Source organism: Conger conger, chromosome 18 (assembly GCF_963514075.1).
Source record: "Conger conger chromosome 18, fConCon1.1, whole genome shotgun sequence".
In the NCBI taxonomy this organism is placed as follows: Eukaryota; Metazoa; Chordata; class Actinopteri; order Anguilliformes; family Congridae; genus Conger; species Conger conger.
The window spans coordinates 22620553-22638554 of record NC_083777.1 but is presented as its reverse complement, the minus strand read 5'-3'; the positions used below and the strand labels follow the sequence as shown (position 1 = coordinate 22638554).

The window sequence follows — 18002 nt, the reverse complement described above, 5'->3', positions numbered from 1 at the left end:
GTGTACAGTGTTGATGGGTGTGTGTGAGTACACTGTTGATGGTTGTGTGTGTGTACAGTGTTGATGGGGGTGTGTGTGTACAGTGTTGATGGGGGTGTGTGTGTACAGTGTTGATGGGGGTGTGTGTGTACAGTGTTGATGGGGGTGTGTGTGTACAGTGTTGATGGGGGTGTGAGGGCAGTGTTGATGGGGGTGTGAGGGCAGTGTTGATGGGTGTGTGTGAGTACAGTGTAAAGGCCTCTCTGACCCTCCCTCCCTCCCTCCTCCAGCTGATCGTGGTGAAGCAGGAAGACAAGCTGGAGCTGATCTTCAGGCACTATCTGGTGGAGGACAAGAGCAACCAGGGCGGGGCGTCGTACGTGGACTTCCTGTGTCACATGCACAAGGAGATCCGTCAGCTGCTGAGCTAGGAGGGGGTCGTTCAGCCCCCTGCCGCCCCCCCGGCCCCCCCTCACCTCAACTCAGACTCCATCTTTTATTTCATACTGTAAACCACACCAATTGACCTTTGACTCCCTGACTCTCACCTCCCTCTCTCCCGTATCGTCTCCTTGAAACCGAATGAAGACTATAGTGTTATGATTGGTGGGCTCCTGATTGCACTGTCGTAGTTCCTCTGGGCCCGGGCTCATTTCCCATGGGGCTGTGGGGGGGTGAGCCCGCGTGCGTCCGTCTGTGAAACCTCCACTCTGATTGGTCGGGTTTTTTCCTGTCCGTCAGAAACTGTGGCACTGAAAGGCCTCTAGTCTTGGGGCGGGGAATGCAGAACAAGGAATGCTGGGATTTGTACTTGAGAAGCAAACCCGGGCTGAGTGAGAAGTGAAATTGATTAACCAGTCTAAAAACTAAGATGTATTTAAAGAGAATAAGAAATCTTGGTTTTACATGCGGAGATTTATTTTTATATATTCTGCTCTAGTGGTCTCTTGCGCTCTTTCTCTCTCTCTCTCTGGCGCGCTCTCTGTGCAAGTCTTTCTCGTCCCGCCACGTTGTTTTTCCCCCATCCCATAGTCGTCTGTGTTTGGGCTTTGTTTTTATTTTGATAATGTGGGAGAGATGGGGCTGTTATCCCTTGGCAGCAGAGGCGATGAGAGCCGAGCTTGGGGGTGAAGTTTACACTGCACCGTGTTTCTGCCGTCAGACGACACGGGCGTCCTCAGCATTCCGGGAGGACAAAAAACAAAACAAAAACAAAAAAAAAACGCTAAATTAAAATCTATGCATCAGCCCGTCCGGGGAGGAACCTTCCGGAATGCTGAGGTTGGCGGACAGAGGCCCCCCAAAGTCGCCCCCTGTCTGTCCACTGGGTGGGGTGGAGACCTCCTGCCTGTCCACTGGGTGGGGTGTGGACTTCCTGCCTGTCCACTGGGTGGGGTGTGGACTTCCTGTCTGTCCACTGGGTGGGGTGTAGACTTCCTGCCTGTCCACTGGGTGGGGTGTGGACCTCCTGCCTGTCCACTGGGTGGGGTACGTGAGCAGACCCAGGGGCCCCTGACTGTATAACTCTGTCCAGCTAGAGCTCCACGGTCACAGCCACAGTGGAGGGTGGTCACATGTGATGTGACGCCCTCTTGGTGGCGGGCAGACGGGGTCAGTGTGCAGACCATAGAGGGGAAGGTACCAGCTGTGTTTTCGGTGGGGAGCAGCTTCTCGTAGTCGGACGTGGTTTGTCGAGGAGGTCTCGAAAGAGAAGTAACCAAACTAGCCGCTGTGAAGAGACTGCATGAGTGACAGAGTGCAGATCGGATTCTCTTAATGTTAAAAGTGGTAATGACTACGGTAACTATAACAACATAATATTAATCATGAAAGAAATGTGTATTTTCATAGTGTGTTTAATAATGGCTTTGTGGTGGCAGAGCCTGATTGTCTTTATTTTATTTTGTTTTATTTTTCTTCACGCTTCTTCAATCATGTCCTCAGCTCTGAACCCGATGTCTGTCGCTCCAGTGATTTTTTTATTTAAAATTCTTTTTTTTTTCCTGTAAATGAAATGGGATGATTTAAAGTGTATTTTCTCCTCTGTGTACATAACATGTAAAGGGTCTGTTTTCTGTTTTGTTTTGTTTTGTTTTTTGATTGAAAGAAGGGGAAGGTGTGTTTATAGGGGGCTGGGTAGATGTGGTGAGGTGCCTCCTACAATAATTCAGATAATTACTAAATCTTCATATAAGTTTATATATTTTTTCTGCTAAATGTGAATTTTGGCCTTCCATCCTCTCCTGAGGTGCTGTGGGGCGGGTGAGTGAAAGTTCACTGGCCCGGCTGGGTTTGGCCCGGCTGGGTTTGGCCCGGTTCGGTTCGGCTCGGCACTGGACTCGTAGCCGTTGTCGGAGGAGACTTTTCCGGGGACGAGGGACTGATCCCACGAGCAGAGATCCCGATCCCGATCCCAGTGAATTCCCACCCAAGATCAACAAACCCGAGAGTTCAGCACGTCTCACGCCCAGTGACCCAAACGGGGATTTTACAAACCATTTTACACTGATTGCTTTTCTTTAGTTCTGGGAATAGTTTTTAACACTGGCTTCATTAGCACTTCCCTTCCTCCACCTCTGACCTTTTGTGTTACAGTGGCCGCACTGTCGATGTTGGAATGTAATCTTTATTTGGTTTCTGTGATCGTTTGGACTGCAAATGAACAGAACAGCAACGCCGCCTCTGCCCGCTGCTAATGGCTACCAGATGCTCTTGAAGTAATAACTTTTATTTTTTTTGTCTGAGCAAACCGAACAGGCTAAGAAAGATTCATCTGAAAACGGGAGAAATTCCAGAGTGCTTACTCTGGTTTTTTTTTCCTTCTTCAATTAAGAAGCGTGCATTCCTGGTGTATGAAAAATGGCTAATACGCTGGTGTTTCAGTGAAATTAAAACGCTAACCCCCCCCCGCACAGTCCATTAGATTAATGGTGCATTAGTGCTAGCGGGATGTTGTGCTTTTGGCGGCCGGCTTCCGTTCGCGTCGGTAAAACCTCCCCGGATCGAAGTGAGTCACTCGTGGAAGAGCGCCCTCATAAATGAACCGCAGCCTGACCTGCCCGTCTCTGGCTCTGAATGAAGCACTGCTGTTTAACCGTGTGGACTGGCTGACGGCAAGGCTGCCCAATTCACCCCTCACTAGTGAGCCCGAGGGGCTCGAAACCCCCCCCCCCCCCCCCCTGTGCCCCTCTGATTGGGTCAGTCCCAGCACCGTGGCAACGCTGACAGCCGAGCGGGTGGAACGTTGGCCTTCCTCGTTTGTGAGCAGGAGAAGGTCCAGATCCTGATCAGGGTTCCAGGAACGCCCCTTCGGTGACACTTGAGGCCAGGTGCATGTTGGGAGATGACGTATCACTGGCGCGTAGATGTGGGTTATTGGGCTTGGTCTGCGTGTGCGTGTTTGGTGCGGTGTTAGCGGTAGTGCTAACGCTAACCCACGGCTGGTTCAGAGCATTTCTGTGACGGCTGCAATAACTGGCTTTGTGAACTGGAGAACCAGCAAGGAGAGCTGGGGCAGGGCGTCTGCTGCTGCTGCAGGAGAATCCTCTCTCCCACGTTCCTCACCCGTCTGGCTGCCCTTCCTGAAACACGTTCCCGTGGTTGCCTAGGCTAAGGCTCCGCTTGAGAGGTTTCCGCAGGTGTAGCTGGGCCTCTCTAGTTCCACTCTGTGTGGTTGCGCCTGATTGGTTGATTGGGCCGTGTGACCCCGCCCGTGTCGTGTCGAGAAGGGGTCTCTGCTCGATGCCGTTCAGCTCCGGGCCCCCGTGTGGTGGCAGAGCTCCCAGCGTCCCACGCCCTGCTCTTACAGTCTGCTCTTTCAGCAACAGAGAGCTACCTCTCAGCCAGCTGGGGTCCGCACCAGGAATGTGGGCTGATGCACGAGCAATACTACTGTTCTGTTCTTGTTCTCGCTCCACCCTCCCCTCCCTCCCTCCCTCCCAACACACACACACACACACACACACACACACACACACTGTTGTGGTTGGGGTTGGGGTTGCTGTAGCCCTGCCTGACCTGGATGCTGTATGTGAGGTGCTCAGATTCTCCGTGTTGGCACGGTGGTGTGGACAGGGAATACGTCACTCCTCGCTTTGCCCTCCCCTCCCCTCCCCATTGCCTTAAAAGGGCTGTTCTCCTCAGAGCAAGGCTTTCAGGTTAGCCTAATGTAGGATACTTGTTCTTTTTTTTTGCTTTCTTTTTTTTCCCCCACCTTTCTCTCTCACACCATCCCCCCGCTCCACTCAGCCTCGGCACTGTAGCGTGTGCCCGCGACCTCGTCTGCTAGCGCCCGCCTGGTCAGCCTATCCCGCGCTGGAACATGGCCGCCTGGCGTTCTGGCGTGTCCACAGAGAAACGGGGTCATGTGTGTAATTATTTAATTTCTTTCCCCCCCCACTGATTCTGTGTGAATGATCACTACTTCATTATGCTGGTCTGACCCATCTTAAATCCACTTAAATGAGTTCCTCTGGAAGCAAATAAAATGTCACAGTTTCCAAATTGTTTATATGCTACTGATTTTTTTAAAAACCTGTTTTTTTCCCCCCCCCCTTTTTTTTGGTTTGTTTTTGGTTGTACCTTTTTAATATGCAAATAAATCATATTGTTTATCCTTTATGTACTGTGGGTGATTTCATCCTTACTCTGGTGTGCTTTGCCTGTATCTGTGGCCTGCAAATGAGGCTGCGGTCCTGGTTATCTTTGAGAAGAGCAGGAATGTTTCCTGGTTGGGATCGCAGTGTTACTGGAGCTCAGAGCCAGGTTTGTGTCACCCCCTCCCCCCCAGCAGGAGCTCTTGGCAGGGATGAGGAGAGCGGCAGACCCCCTGTCTCCAGTGTGGAGGTAGGGAGAGGCCTGGGACATCCGAGATTAACTCCTTACCACTGCTTCTGTGGCTGCTTTGTTGAGATGTCTGTGTGTGTATGTCTGTGTGTGTATGTCTGTGTGTGTATGTCTGTGTGTGTATGTCTGTGTGTGTATATCTGTGTATGTGTGTGTGTGTGTGTGTGTGAGAGAGTGTGTGAGAGAGTGCATGCATGTCTGTCTGCCTGTGTATGAGTGTGTGTGTATGAGTGCGTGTGTGTGTGTGTCTGTGTGTGCATGTCTGTCTTGTCTGTGTGTGTGTGTGTGTGTGTGTGTGTATGAGTGCATGTCTGTGTGTGTGTGTGTGTATGAGTGCGTGTCTGTGTGTGCGTGTGTATGAGTGCGTGTGTATGAGTGTGTGTGCGTGTGTATGAGTGCGTGTGTATGAGTGTGTGCGTGTGTATGAGTGCGTGTCTATGAGTGCGTGTGTATGAGTGTGTGTGCGTGTGTATGAGTGCGTGTGTATGAGTGTGTGTGCGTGTGTATGAGTGCGTGTGTATGAGTGTGTCTGTGTGTGTATGAGTGTATGAGTGCGTGTGTGTGTTTCAGCACGTGTTGCAGTGGCTAAGCCCCCCTGGTCAGTTCAGGCTGGATCTTTCTCTGCATGTTTGTCATGCTGTGATCACGCTCGGGTGACTGTGTTCTTGTTCCACACGGCCGTACCCGTTCTGCTCAGAGCTCAGTGTGGGCTTTCACTGGGCTGGGAGCAGCGCATTCCACACAGGTATACCTGCCCCTGTATGAGAACCGCAGTCTGCTCTCTGGAGAGTGAATAGAAACCCAGGGCCTTGTTCCTTTTCACTGACAAAACAACTTTGCTGAGCATTGACCGCTTCTGACTGCTTTCATCCAAATTTCTCTTAAGTACTTTTTTTTATTTTTTATTTTCTTGTTACGGTGCTGATATTGGGGCAGAGCCATTTCCTTGTAATACCACTTATTTGCGGTGGGCTGGTTGAAAAACGCGTACAAACCGTTTCAAAATAGAAGGACTTGCATGGCCTGCCGGCCCCTGTGGTTTGTTATTCCCATAATGCACTGTTCTGTTCGGCATCAGCGCTTGTTGTTCTGACTCCCGTTGTGACCCCTGCAGTATTTCGCAGTGGCTGTTGCTGCAGTACCCGTTCTGACCACCGGGTGCCGCCGACAGTGCATTTACATCCCGTCTCTTCAAAGTTCCTGAGGCGCTCCTCACCAACTCCCTTTCCCTGTCTTCCCGTGCATGTATATGTGTAACAGTGCATCTACACAAACACATATATACATATACATCTGACCTGGGTCAAATATGTAATTGGGTGGCCTGTAGTGTAGTGCTTAAGGTACTTTACGGAGTGGTTCGATCCCTGGTGTAGCCGCAATAAGATCCGCACAGCCGTTGGGCCCTTGAGCAAGGCCCTTAACCCTGCATTGCTCCAGGGAAGGATTATCTCCTGCTTAGTTTAATCAGCTGTACGTCGCTCTGGATGAGAGCGTCTGCCGAATGCCACTAATGTAATGTAATGTTTTAGATTCAAATACTTTCCGGTGCTTTACCGAGCTTGTCTGGTGTATTGGAACCTATGAAATGCAAAAACGTGCATACCCAGCCCTCTGTATTTGAATCCAAAACAATTAGGCATTAGACCCATGCCTGTTATACATATGCGCACAGACACACCCACCCACCCGTCCTTCAGGTTTAGAGTATTGTAAGTGAAATGGGTTTTGTTTGTTTGCCTCTTTTCTTTAGCCGTGTTGCTATAGAGTTGGTTGCTGCAGGCATTGTCAAGCTCAACTAGCTCTTCAGTGTGGTGAGGAGAGAGGGGGATGGGGTGGCAGTCCCTCTCTCTCCCACAAGAACCGGACCTGGCTCAAATACGCAATTGTTTTGGATTCAAATGCTTTTCTGTGCTTGATTGATCTTGCCTGGTGCAGTTGAGCCGATCAGGAGGAGCAGAAGTATTTTCCTGTGCTCCAATGCACTAGACAAAGCTCAGTAAAGTAAAGCTTCTCTGCTCTACCCCCCGTCTGATCTAGGGGCGGCCTGTAGCGTAGTGGTTAAAGTAAATGACACGCAAGGTCGGTGGTTCTAATCCCGGTGTAGCCACAATAAGATCCGCGCAGCCGTTGGGCCCTTGAGCAAGGCCCTTAACCCTGCATTGCTCCAGGGGAGGATTGTCTCCTGCTTAGTCTCATCAACTGTACGTCGCTCTGGATAAGAGCCTCTGCCAAAATGCCAATAATTTAATTTAATTTAATATAATCTCCAGCCTTCCTTCCCCACAGTCGCCTCCCTGGGTCCGTTGTTTTCAAACAAGAATGATTTCCGCGATCATCGGGAAAGACTACGTTTTGATTTAGGACATTAATTCTGCTCACGCTGTTTTCCGTGACTCCCCCCTCGACGTTACGGCCTCGTCTGATTTAATGGCAGGCCTCATGCGGCCCTGTCCCCTGGCGCTGATTCCTCCGATATACGCGCCGTCTCTGAGTGCCTTGCGTTTCCTGGAGAGGCGTGCTCAGTAGCTACGTGATGTCTTGAACATAATAGATGAATGCAGTGTGTCGAGAGAGAGAGAGAACAAAAAAAAAAGAAAAAGACCCACGTTGCAGAACTGCGCGGAACAGCAACGTGCTCTACAGGGCTAGCTGGTGTGTATTGTTACCATGGTAACTGGCTCTGTGACTTCGTGCAAATATTTTAGAGGATAGCTTAGTGCACTGGTGTCCCAGAGTTCCTGCTCGGAGCCACGTGAGTGGACCACTCCCACCTGCCCTCGGGCCCAGAGTGAATACACACACACACGCACGTACACACATGCAGCCTAACTCACGAGGTCATTGACCCTTTGAAGAGCAGATTTCTTGGAATGTTCTTTTTCTTTTTCTTCAAAATTCTAAGTCGGTGTTCTGGAACTTCACTGTTTTCCATCCCCAGCACTGACGGTTACATCGGGGAAGAACATTCTGATCGCATATTTGTGATCTTACACTTTAAGGGGTTAAAGACCCCATGGTACTGTTCGAGTGCCACGGAGTGCCAGTTAAATTCCTATTAAGCTATAGCTCTATCCATATCTGGTCACCTAATCTCCCCCTGTATCTGATTTGCTACACAATCCTTCACGTTGAATCCTCAGGTCGTTGGTGAGAACAGAGTTTTCCGCTGGCCCACCTGGTTAAACAGCGGTGAGCACACCGAGGCTCGCTGGGTAAACACGGGGTCCGGTCCGGCCCGCCCCTGCGCCCGTCCTCCGGCTCCGCTGAGTCCGCTGGGGTTGTGACGCCGGGCGGCGCAGGAATGTCACGGCAGGCTGCGAACGGAAGAGCGTGGCTCCGCCCCCCCCGCCTGGCCAGAGGCTGCAGGAGCCAGTCAGACGGAGACGCAGCCTGTCGCCACGGCGCCGAGGAGAGGGACGACTCCCCGACAGACGACAGGGCGCGCCGGGACCTGGCCGGGCAGGAAGTGACACGTGTGGCGGCGCGGGAAGTCTGAGGCGTCGGCTCTGGGGAGACGGTGAGGCGGGTGAGGCGGGTGCAGAGGCAGCCGTTGGAAGACACAGAGCGGGTCAGGCGGCTAGCTGGACGACCATGAAGGGGTCCTGGCTGAGCCCCTCTCCGCTGCTCTGCCTGGCGGCTCTGGGCTGGCTGTCCCAGGCGCGTGCGGGTCGAGCTCCGAAAAGCCCGGGCCCAGAACCCCCGGGGTCCGGCCGTCAGCCGCACCTCATCTTCATCATGGTGGACGACCAGGGCTACAACGACGTGGGCTACCACGGGTCCCAGATCCGCACGCCCGTCCTGGACCGGCTGGCCCGCAGAGGGGTGAAGCTGGAGAACTACTACGTCCAGCCCATCTGCTCCCCCTCCCGCAGCCAGCTGATGACCGGCCGGTGAGTCCCTTTCCCTCCTCTCCTCTCTTCCTTTCCTCCTCTCCCTCCTCTCTTCTCCTCTCCTCTCCTCTCCTCTCCTCCACCCCTCCCTGTGGCCCTCAGGACCTGGGGTTGAGTAGCCCAGATGTACAGTATGTATAAACATACTGTGTGTATCCGGATAATATGCACAGTATGTGTACTTAGAATATATGTTCATGGCACCCCTGTTTTCTGGGGCCCACTGGATTAGCATTGCCACCCAGCTGGTATGTTTCCTGCTCAGCCAGGATTTTAACGTGTCTTGGCCCACCTGCTCGTATTCTTGTAAGTGTGCCAGGATCTTTACGATATCGCAACGCCGTGTCTAATTTGGCTCGCGTGATTTATGACTTTGACAAGCGTGACGTGTTCGCACGCGTAAGAATCCGAACGCATCGCGGCACAACCTGCGTGACTTCTGTCGCTCTGTTTTGAGCGAGGCCCAAGCTCCACGCATACTTGCGCAAAACACTGCAGCCATGGTTTCACACGGTGGAATGCTGCCGGTTCCTGGCATGGGAGGTAGACTGTAAATCCAGTCCACCGCTGCTGTGTGAACGCATGCGATCACGCGGAGGTTTGAAAGCAAAACGAGTGCGTGCAGGTGCACACAGAGGGCATTTCTGTACTTCACGTGGAAAGCTAACATGGGGTTGACATGGGGCTAGACTTGCTTCCTCCCTGGTATTGACTGTAGTTTCCTACTCCAGTTAGTGGGAAGCTGTGGATATTTAGTGATTTATTGACTGGTTGGCTTAGTGACAGATTGTGTAAGATCAAGGCATATCCTGGTTATAACATTCTTCTACAATTGACTGACTGATAGATTGATTGATTGATTGATTGATTGAATTGATCGGTTTTATTTTATGTAATGGAATATAACATTCTGCAAGACGTGCTGTAACGGTTGTGCTGAAAATATATTCACAGTCTAATAAAAGGCCTAAACTTATCCCTGGTTATGAGTATGCACCTTGCACTTTGTGAGAGCGTCTGCCAAATGCCATCAGTATAATCTGACGTAAACCTTGCCTCCATTGCAAACTTCCACATTCACCCGGATTCTCCCCTCCCCTCCTCCCCGCTCCTGTCCCAGGTACCAGATCCACACGGGGCTCCAGCACTCCATCATCCGGCCCCGGCAGCCCCTCTGCCTGCCCCCGGACGTGCCCACCCTGGCCGAGCGGCTGAGGCAGGCGGGGTACCGCACGCACATGGTGGGGAAGTGGCACCTGGGCTTCTCCCGCCGCGGCTGCCTGCCCACCAGCCGCGGCTTCCAGTCCTTCCTGGGCTCGCTGACGGGCAGCGCCGACCACTACAGCTTCCGCCACTGCGACGGGGCCGACACCTGCGGCTTCGACCTGCACGACGGCGAGCGCCCCGCCTGGGAGCTCCGCGGGAACTACTCCACTGAGCTCTACACACACAGGTAAGACCCAAGAGCTGCTCCACTGAGCTCTACACACACAGGTAAGACCCAAGAGCTGCTCCACTGAGCTCTACACACACAGGTAAGACCCATAACTACTCCACTGAGCTCTACACACACAGGTAAGACCCGTAACTACTCCACTGAGCTCTACCCACAGAGGTAAGACCCAAGAGCTGCTCCACTGAGCTCTACACACACAGGTAAGAACCAAGAGCTGCTCCACTGAGCTCTACACACACAGGTAAGACCCAGAACCACTCCACTGAGCTCTACACACACAGGTAAGACCCAAGAGCTGCTCCACTGAGCTCTACACACACAGGTAAGACCCAAGAGCTGCTCCACTGAGCTCTACACACACAGGTAAGACCCAAGAGCTGCTCCACTGAGCTCTACACACACAGGTAAGACCCAAGAGCTGCTCCACTGAGCTCTACACACACAGGTAAGACCCAGGAACCGCTCCACTGAGCTCTACGCACACAGGTAAGACCCAGAACCACTCCACTGAGTTCTACACACACAGGTAAGACCCAGAACCACTCCACTGAGCTCTACACACACAGGTAAGACCCAAGAGCTGCTCCACTGAGCTCTACACACACAGGTAAGACCTGCCCCTTGAGCAGGAGGTCTAATGACACATGCTGACTGACATCACATGAGGAGGAGAGGTTGTCTGTGCCAAGAGGGGGGTTTTCATTTGTCAACATAACAAAAATAAATGAATAACATTCGTTTTTGGAGTAAAACATCCATTTAACCAGCAACATGGTTATAAATCTCAGAAACCATTTTTGCCACCGAAGCGAAGCCATGGGATGCTTTGTTGAACTTGGGAACGACGGCTGGCACAAAGTCCTGATTGTTGACGCTCAAAAGAAGGAGCTCCCACCGGGCGAGTCGATATAGACGTTTTTGGCGTGGTCCTTTGGCGGACGGCTGAATTTCCGTGGGTCAGCGCTGTCCTTTTAACGCGCCCCTCCCCGGGGGGAGGGGATGATGGGGGGGTGAGCCGTCAGCTCCTCTCTCGTCTCCCCCGAGCGCACTGACCGCCCCGCGTCACAGACACGCCCGCGGCCGACATCATCGAGCGCGACAGCGACGCCCGCGCTCCTCACAGCTGCCACAGCTCCTGCTCATTTACCCGCCCGCGCGGGGAGGCTCACCGACGCCCTCGCTCCGACCTCGGCCTTCCCCCCCCCCGCGCGCGCCTCGGGAAGCCGTCTTCTTCACAGACCATGATGACGGAGACGTGCTTAAGCAAATGCGGTTAATGTGAGTGCTGTGTCGTTTGTGCTGAGAGCACCATGCACTCCACGCCCATGTCACTGAAGATGACTGAAAATGATTCCGTGTGCGTGTGCGCGTGCGTGTACTGGTGCATATTTGCCTAGATTTCTATATGTCTATGCTTGTGTGTATATATGGGTGTGTGTCTGTGTCTGTTTGTCTGTCTGTCTGTCTGTCTGTCTGTCTGTCTGACTGGCTTACTGGCTAACTGTCTGTCTGTCTGTCTGTCTGTCTGTGTGTGTGTGTGTGTGTGTGTGTGTGTGCCGGTGCATATTTGCCTGTATTTCTGTATGTCTATGCTCATGTGTGTATATGGGGGTGTGTCTGTGTCTGTCTTTCTGACTGGCTTACTGTCTGCCTGTCTGCCTGTCTGTCTGTGTGTCTGTGTGTCTGTCTGTGCATGCATCCCCAGGGTGAAGCAGATCCTGAGGGCCCACGACCGTAAGAAGCCCCTCTTCCTGTACCTGGCTCTCCAGGCGGTCCATACGCCCCTGCAGGCCCCCGCCCGCTTCCTGCGGCGCTACGGTTCCCTGGGCAACCGGGCGCGGCGGCACTACGCGGCCATGCTGAGCTGCGTGGACGAGGCGGTGGGGGAGGTGGTGCAGGCCCTCCACGACCGCGACCTGTACCGCCGCTCCGTGCTGGTGTACTCCTCCGACAACGGGGGCCAGCCCCTGTCCGGGGGCTGCAACTGGCCCCTGCGCGGGGGCAAGGGCACCTACTGGGAGGGCGGGGTGCGGGCGGTGGGCTTCGTGCACAGCCCCCTGCTCAAGAGGACGGGCGCGGTCAGCAGGGCCCTGATCCACGTCTCTGACTGGTACCCCACCCTGCTGTCCCTGGCCGGGGTGCCCAAAAAGGCCCTGGGCCCTGGGTTGGATGGGCACAACGTGTGGAGGGCGGTGAGCGAGGGGCTGCCCTCGCCCCGCTCCGAAATCCTCTTCAACATCGACCCGGTTTCGCGCCGCCCGGGCCGGGCCGGGACCAGGGCCGTGAGCGCCGGGCTGGGGGTGTGGGACACGGGCGTGCGGGCGGCCATCCGGGCCGGGGACTGGAAGCTGCTGACGGGCCGGGTGGGGGACGGGGACTGGGTGCCCCCGCAGACCCAGCCGGGGGGCCCCGCGCGCCAGGAGGGCCTGGAGAAGAGCGGGGCCCAGGGGAGGAAGTCCGTGTGGCTGTTCAACGTCACGGCCGACCCGTACGAGAGGAGGGACCTGGCCGAGAGCCGGCCCCAGGTGGTCAGGGCCCTGCTGCTCCGCCTCGCCCACTACAACCAGACCGCCATTCCCCCCCAGAACCCCGCCGACGACCCGCTGGCCGACCCGCGGCTGCACGGGGGCGTGTGGGGCCCCTGGTTGGGCCGGAGCGGGAGGGCGCGGGCGCGGGGGAAGAGGCGCGGCCGGGGGCGGAGCTGTAAGGTGTGTAAGCTGCGCGCCCTCTTCAGGAAGGTGGGGGCGCGGCTACAGAGAGCCGCCACCTACTTTTAGCCGGCCGGGCGAGCAGAGGAGAGGAGAGGAGAGGGGAGGGGAGGTCAGAGGTCACTCATAAGTAGAGGTCAAAGGTCTGTAGCATTTGTGAGTGAGAGAGAACGTCTCTCTGATGTACTGTAAGGAAGGAGGAGATGGTGACATGGTGTGTGCTGTGCTGATCGCTTCCTCTCGTGTGATGTGTTCCAAATGGACACACGGTCGTGTTTGTGTTTGTGTGCGCACCCCTCATACATCTTCTACAGACGCTCGCAGTGACATCAGAGCCCCAGAAGGAAGCAGTTTTTTGTTGTTTCTCTGGTGAGCTGCTCTGTCTGACCTCCCCCCAGGCTAAGCCTAAAACACACACACTCTGTTAGCACCCTGTCACTCCTCCTCTCCCCCTCCCCTTACATACACACACCCCACCTCCTCTCCTGTGACATATACGCACACTCCTCCTCCTCTCCCTTCACATACACACACCATACCTCCTCTCCCTTCATATACGCACACTCCTCCTCCTCTCCCTTCACATACACACACACCTCCCCACCTCCTCTCCCAGTCACATACACACACCACACCTCCCCACCTCCTCTCCCAGTCACATACACACACCACACCTCCCCACCTCCTCTCCCAGTCACATACACACAACACACCTCCTCTACCAGTCACATACACACACCCCACCGTCCAAAATTTTACTGTCCCTCTCTTGGGCGGTGACTGGCTGGCTGGTGACTTTGGGAGGAGGGGGTCGTGCTGGGGTTTGTGTTCAGCGCTGGACGGTGCAGCAGTGCTGAGGCAGGAGCTGGGGGTGTCTGGCGGGGGGGGGGGGGGGGGAAATTGGGGAATTGCAGGTGCTTCACTTCCAGAGACATTAGCAGCAGTCTGACAGGCTCCTCTCCCCCTGCCACTTACGGGCCTGGAGAGCAGAGCGCCCCGCCGTTAATAATGCAGCGGATGTAGCGCGCGTTCGCGGCGCGGTGCGTTAGCACGTTAGCGCGTCCGCAGGTCTGCAGATAACGTCCAGAGACTAGGAGCCGTGACATGTTTCGGGAGGCGTGGACGGACGGGGAGGAGGGGCGTAGGTCTCTTCCTGTGTCTGATGAACTGCTTTTGTCATTTATTCTTTCACTCTATCCCTACTTAACATGCTCTCTCACTGTCCCTCTCTCTCTCCCTCCCCCTCTCTCCCTCTCTCACACTCTCCCATTAGCTCTTTTTCTCTCTCAGTCTCTCCATCTCTCACCCAGGTCCGTTGAGCTCTGGTGAAATGATTTATTTAAGAAAAAACTATTATCTTTTTTTCTTTTTTTATGTGATAAAGCAGGTCAATGAGAGCTGATATGGAATGTATATGATTTTACAAACGCAGTGTGTGCTTAAGTTGGGGGGGGGTGGGGTAGGGGGGTGTGGCAGTCTCCAGGCAACAGGACGCCATTACCTCTTGAGCTCTCCCCTGCAGACTCCCCAAAATCCACACTGATTTTACATTAAGGATTAAACTTTCTTCCCAAGGTCCCCCATATACTCAATGTGACATCTTCCCATGGTTACTTGTGTTCAGTGTCACCGGTCTGGATTGGATACATTATAACTACATAGGGAGGATGTAGTGGTTGTCTCTTTTCTGTGAATATGGAGTATGAAGGCAATGTGTGTACGTGCCTGTTCAAACAAAGGAGGACTCTTCTCTCCCACAAATGACAAGGCACATTTGTAGTGTGTTACTCACCTCCAAACACAGTTTAGATATTGTTCTAAAAGCGAAACTATATTCTGTGGTATGCACTTAATTGCATGAAATGTCATATATATCATAAATATATTATATATATCTAAAAATACAAAATATATGTTTTCTATAGTATATACTGTCCAATACAATGTAAATTATTCCAATCATCTTATTGATATTAAAATGCATTAAAGCACTAATTTGTGAGTCTATCGATGGTTATTTTGGTCATATGTTGGTTATAAATGTGACTTCGTGGAACCGCAGTGACAGGAACACACTTCCGTTTTCCGTTTGAAATCGGATGAGGTCGACTCCGAGAGGTTCAGAAACGGTCAGCAACGGAAACCGAGCGACCAGTTCCTGAACGCTGCCGGTCGAACGCTAATGAACCGTAGATCACCCCAGTGCCACAGGGTGCCGCCCGCGTGGTCGGCTCGGAGCGAGCGACCCGCAACAACCTCGCCGTGAAAAAATAATAATGAGGCAAACTGTCCCGCCGCCCTGTTTTAACGGGCTGTTTTTATAGTCTGCTGGAGGAGTCTGCGTTTATGCGAGGAGTGTGGTCTGAGCCAACACTGGGCTGAAGTGCTCCCGTGTGTGTGTGTGTGTGTGTGTGTGTGTGTGTGTGTGTGAGTGTGTGAGTGTGTGAGTGTGTGAGTGTGTGAGTGTGTGAGTGTGTGAGTGTGTGTGTGTGTGTGTGTGTGCGGGGGTCTTTATCAGTGTCCTCATCTTAGACAAACAGGGCTGCTGGTAAAGGCCTTTAATAGACCCTGCGATTGCTGTCTCTTCCTCCTTGATTTATTGTCAGAGGTTCTTCATGAGTTGGAATTTGAGAGGGTATTTGATGGTGTGTGTGTGTGTGTGTGTGTGTGTGTGTATGTGTGTGTGTGTGTGCGCGCACTGTGTACATCTACAGGGTGTGTGTGTATGCACTGTGTATATATACAGGGTGTGTGTGCACTCTGCACTGTTGGATTTGTGTGTGAGATGAACGGGATTATGCGCCTGTGTGAAAGCATGCATGTCACTGTATGTGTGAATAAGTGTGTGTGTGCGTTGGGGACCGGTGCGTGTAGGACAACAAAACATTCCCCTGTGCCAGGCTAATCCTCAAACAGGCTGTCCTTTCATAAAGCTAGTTTCCCTGGACCTATGGCTGTGTCAGACCTCTAGCAGCAATAATAATGACTCCTGTCAGTTATTTAACAATTAAAACCGAAAGCTAGCTCTGTGTAACATGGTCAGGTGAAGTTGAAGAATTAGTAATAATTGCACAAACAACAATGCTACACTAATTCAGTGCCGGATAAAACTTGGCAGTTTACACTGACGAGTAAGGCTTACAGTGCGGTGTCATGCTGACAATAAGCTACAGTTTGCTGTTTGTTCTTCCTCTTACAGTCAGTGTGGAAATATTTAGATAACCGGCGGTTCACCAGAATTTTTAGCATAGCCCACTTCTGCATGCCGTTTCCCCATCTGAGAGCAGCGTTCTGCGGGCAGTTTTGGCGGGAGGAGGCGGGGTTACGTGCTCCCTGACCCTGAGGTGTGAGGACAGGAAGTGAAACAGGAAGTGAGCAGCAGAGGTACTGCGCCGTACGTGCCAAACAGCATTGTCATGGCGACACCTGGCCGGCTGACGTCTCCATAGCTACACCTGTCCTGGCTCCCCATGGCTCTGTGTCCCTACCTGAGGGGAACATCAATTATGTTTAAAAAGTATGTATGTAGGAGATACTCTTTTCACAGCACTGTATACACTGTATATACTGTGCCCTCTTCCTGATTTCTTCTGTGGTTTCTGATCTTTTGACAGTGTCATTTTAGGCAAAGGGAACCTGAGTAAATGACAAGAATTTCATTGATTGAATAAACCCAAATCACTCCTGTGTAAAAGTAATTGCCCTCTTAAAATGTATAGCTGGTTGTATCACCTTTAGCTGCAAAAATTGCATTCTATAATATTAAGAAGCGTTGCATTATCTGCATTATTGGCAGCCACTGCTTTTGAACCCGGAGCCTTTCACAAGCCTGGTCCCCTGAGCCCAGCCTCACTGTCCAGAGCCTCTCCCCCAGTCGCAGCCAGGAGACCTCACAGGGATAACTCACAGGGATAACTCACAGGGAGACCTCACAGGGATAACTCACAGGGATAACTCACAGGGATAACTCACAGGGAGACCTCACAGGGATAACTCACAGGGATAACTCACAGGGAGACCTCACAGGGAGACCTCACAGGGAGACCTCACAGGGATAACTCACAGGGATAACTCACAGGGATAATCGCGCGGTATTACAGAAGGTCACAGGGTGAAAGCGAGTAGCGCAAGAGACAGACTGTATGAAGGGCTGATGTGTGTATGCTCCCGCACGTACAGCACAGATGGACATTTGGTTAAGAAAAAAAGCCTTTTTCAGCATATGGTTTTAATCAGGATTGTAATATTCCTTGGACGTGCACAAGCACTTGCATGTCATATAACAGCACTGTAAAAAAAAAAATATTAGACAAAGGACACAGACATGCCTAGACACACATTGCTAACAGACACAACTATAAAGCATGCAATACAGTGGAAAGCTCATGTAAATGAGGATAAAATGCAAATACTGTGGCATGCAAAAATTTGGGCACCCCCGGATCAAATGCTTCCGTTCACTTAGATATTAATTGTAATGCTTTTTTGACCAGGGGTGCCAACATTTTTGCACGCTGCTGAACCGAAAGTGGACGCTGTACAACTCCATGACTGTACATATCAAAGAGGAAGTGAAGGAGACAGCTGTGCCGTCAGCTCCCGATCTCGGCCCTTCCTCTGCCCCTAGCGGTCGGCAGCAGTGACACGGGTGTGTCGAGCCCATTGTTTTTGTTTGCATGTGATCGGGCCTTCAGCTCCGTACAATAACCCTGTCTGTGAACCGGTGCTGTGGAGCTGCGGGCGTGGTCCTGCCAGAACATCCCCCGTCTCAGCCACCCACCCCCCCAAAAACGCACTCCTACGTTAACCACATCGTGCGGCTTTCCTGCAGGTACTCCGATTTCCTCCCCCGATCCTAAAACACGCGGGTTAAGCTACTTGCGGGCGTTGCTGTAAATGCGTGTGTGTGCTCAGTCAAACCAGCTCTGTATAAATATAGGTGAAATGAAATGACTTAATACCCCCCTGCCCCCTCCGTAGTGCCACTGTACCCCCGGCTCTGATTCGACCCGGAGAAGGCGCCCCTGGTCACCCTGTTTCCACATTTAGGAGGAATGGGACCCGCGCCACGGGACACCCCCGTCGGGGCTGTCCGCAAACCCCTCATCACGCTAATCCTTC

At 52.8% G+C, this 18002-nt stretch overlaps 2 protein-coding genes across 2 annotated transcripts in view; both read left to right on the top strand.

Moving 5' to 3' along the window:
• The window catches only part of LOC133118086 (protein transport protein Sec24C-like), a 28329-nt gene extending 23730 nt beyond the window's left edge, over positions 1 to 4599 (top strand). The window contains exon 26 of the mRNA XM_061227791.1: positions 270 to 4599. Within this exon, the coding sequence (XP_061083775.1) occupies positions 270 to 410 (141 nt within the window). The 3' untranslated portion in view covers positions 411 to 4599. The remainder of the gene's footprint in view (positions 1 to 269) is intronic.
• On the top strand, positions 3716 to 12950 carry si:dkey-174i8.1 (arylsulfatase I). The gene is made up of 4 exons (XM_061227790.1): positions 3716 to 3777; positions 8545 to 8717; positions 9838 to 10170; positions 11879 to 12950. The coding sequence occupies exons 1-4, from the start codon at positions 3721 to 3723 to the stop codon at positions 12948 to 12950; spliced, it is 1635 nt and encodes a 544-aa protein (XP_061083774.1). The 5' UTR covers positions 3716 to 3720.
• The last annotated feature ends 5052 nt before the right edge of the window (positions 12951 to 18002 follow it).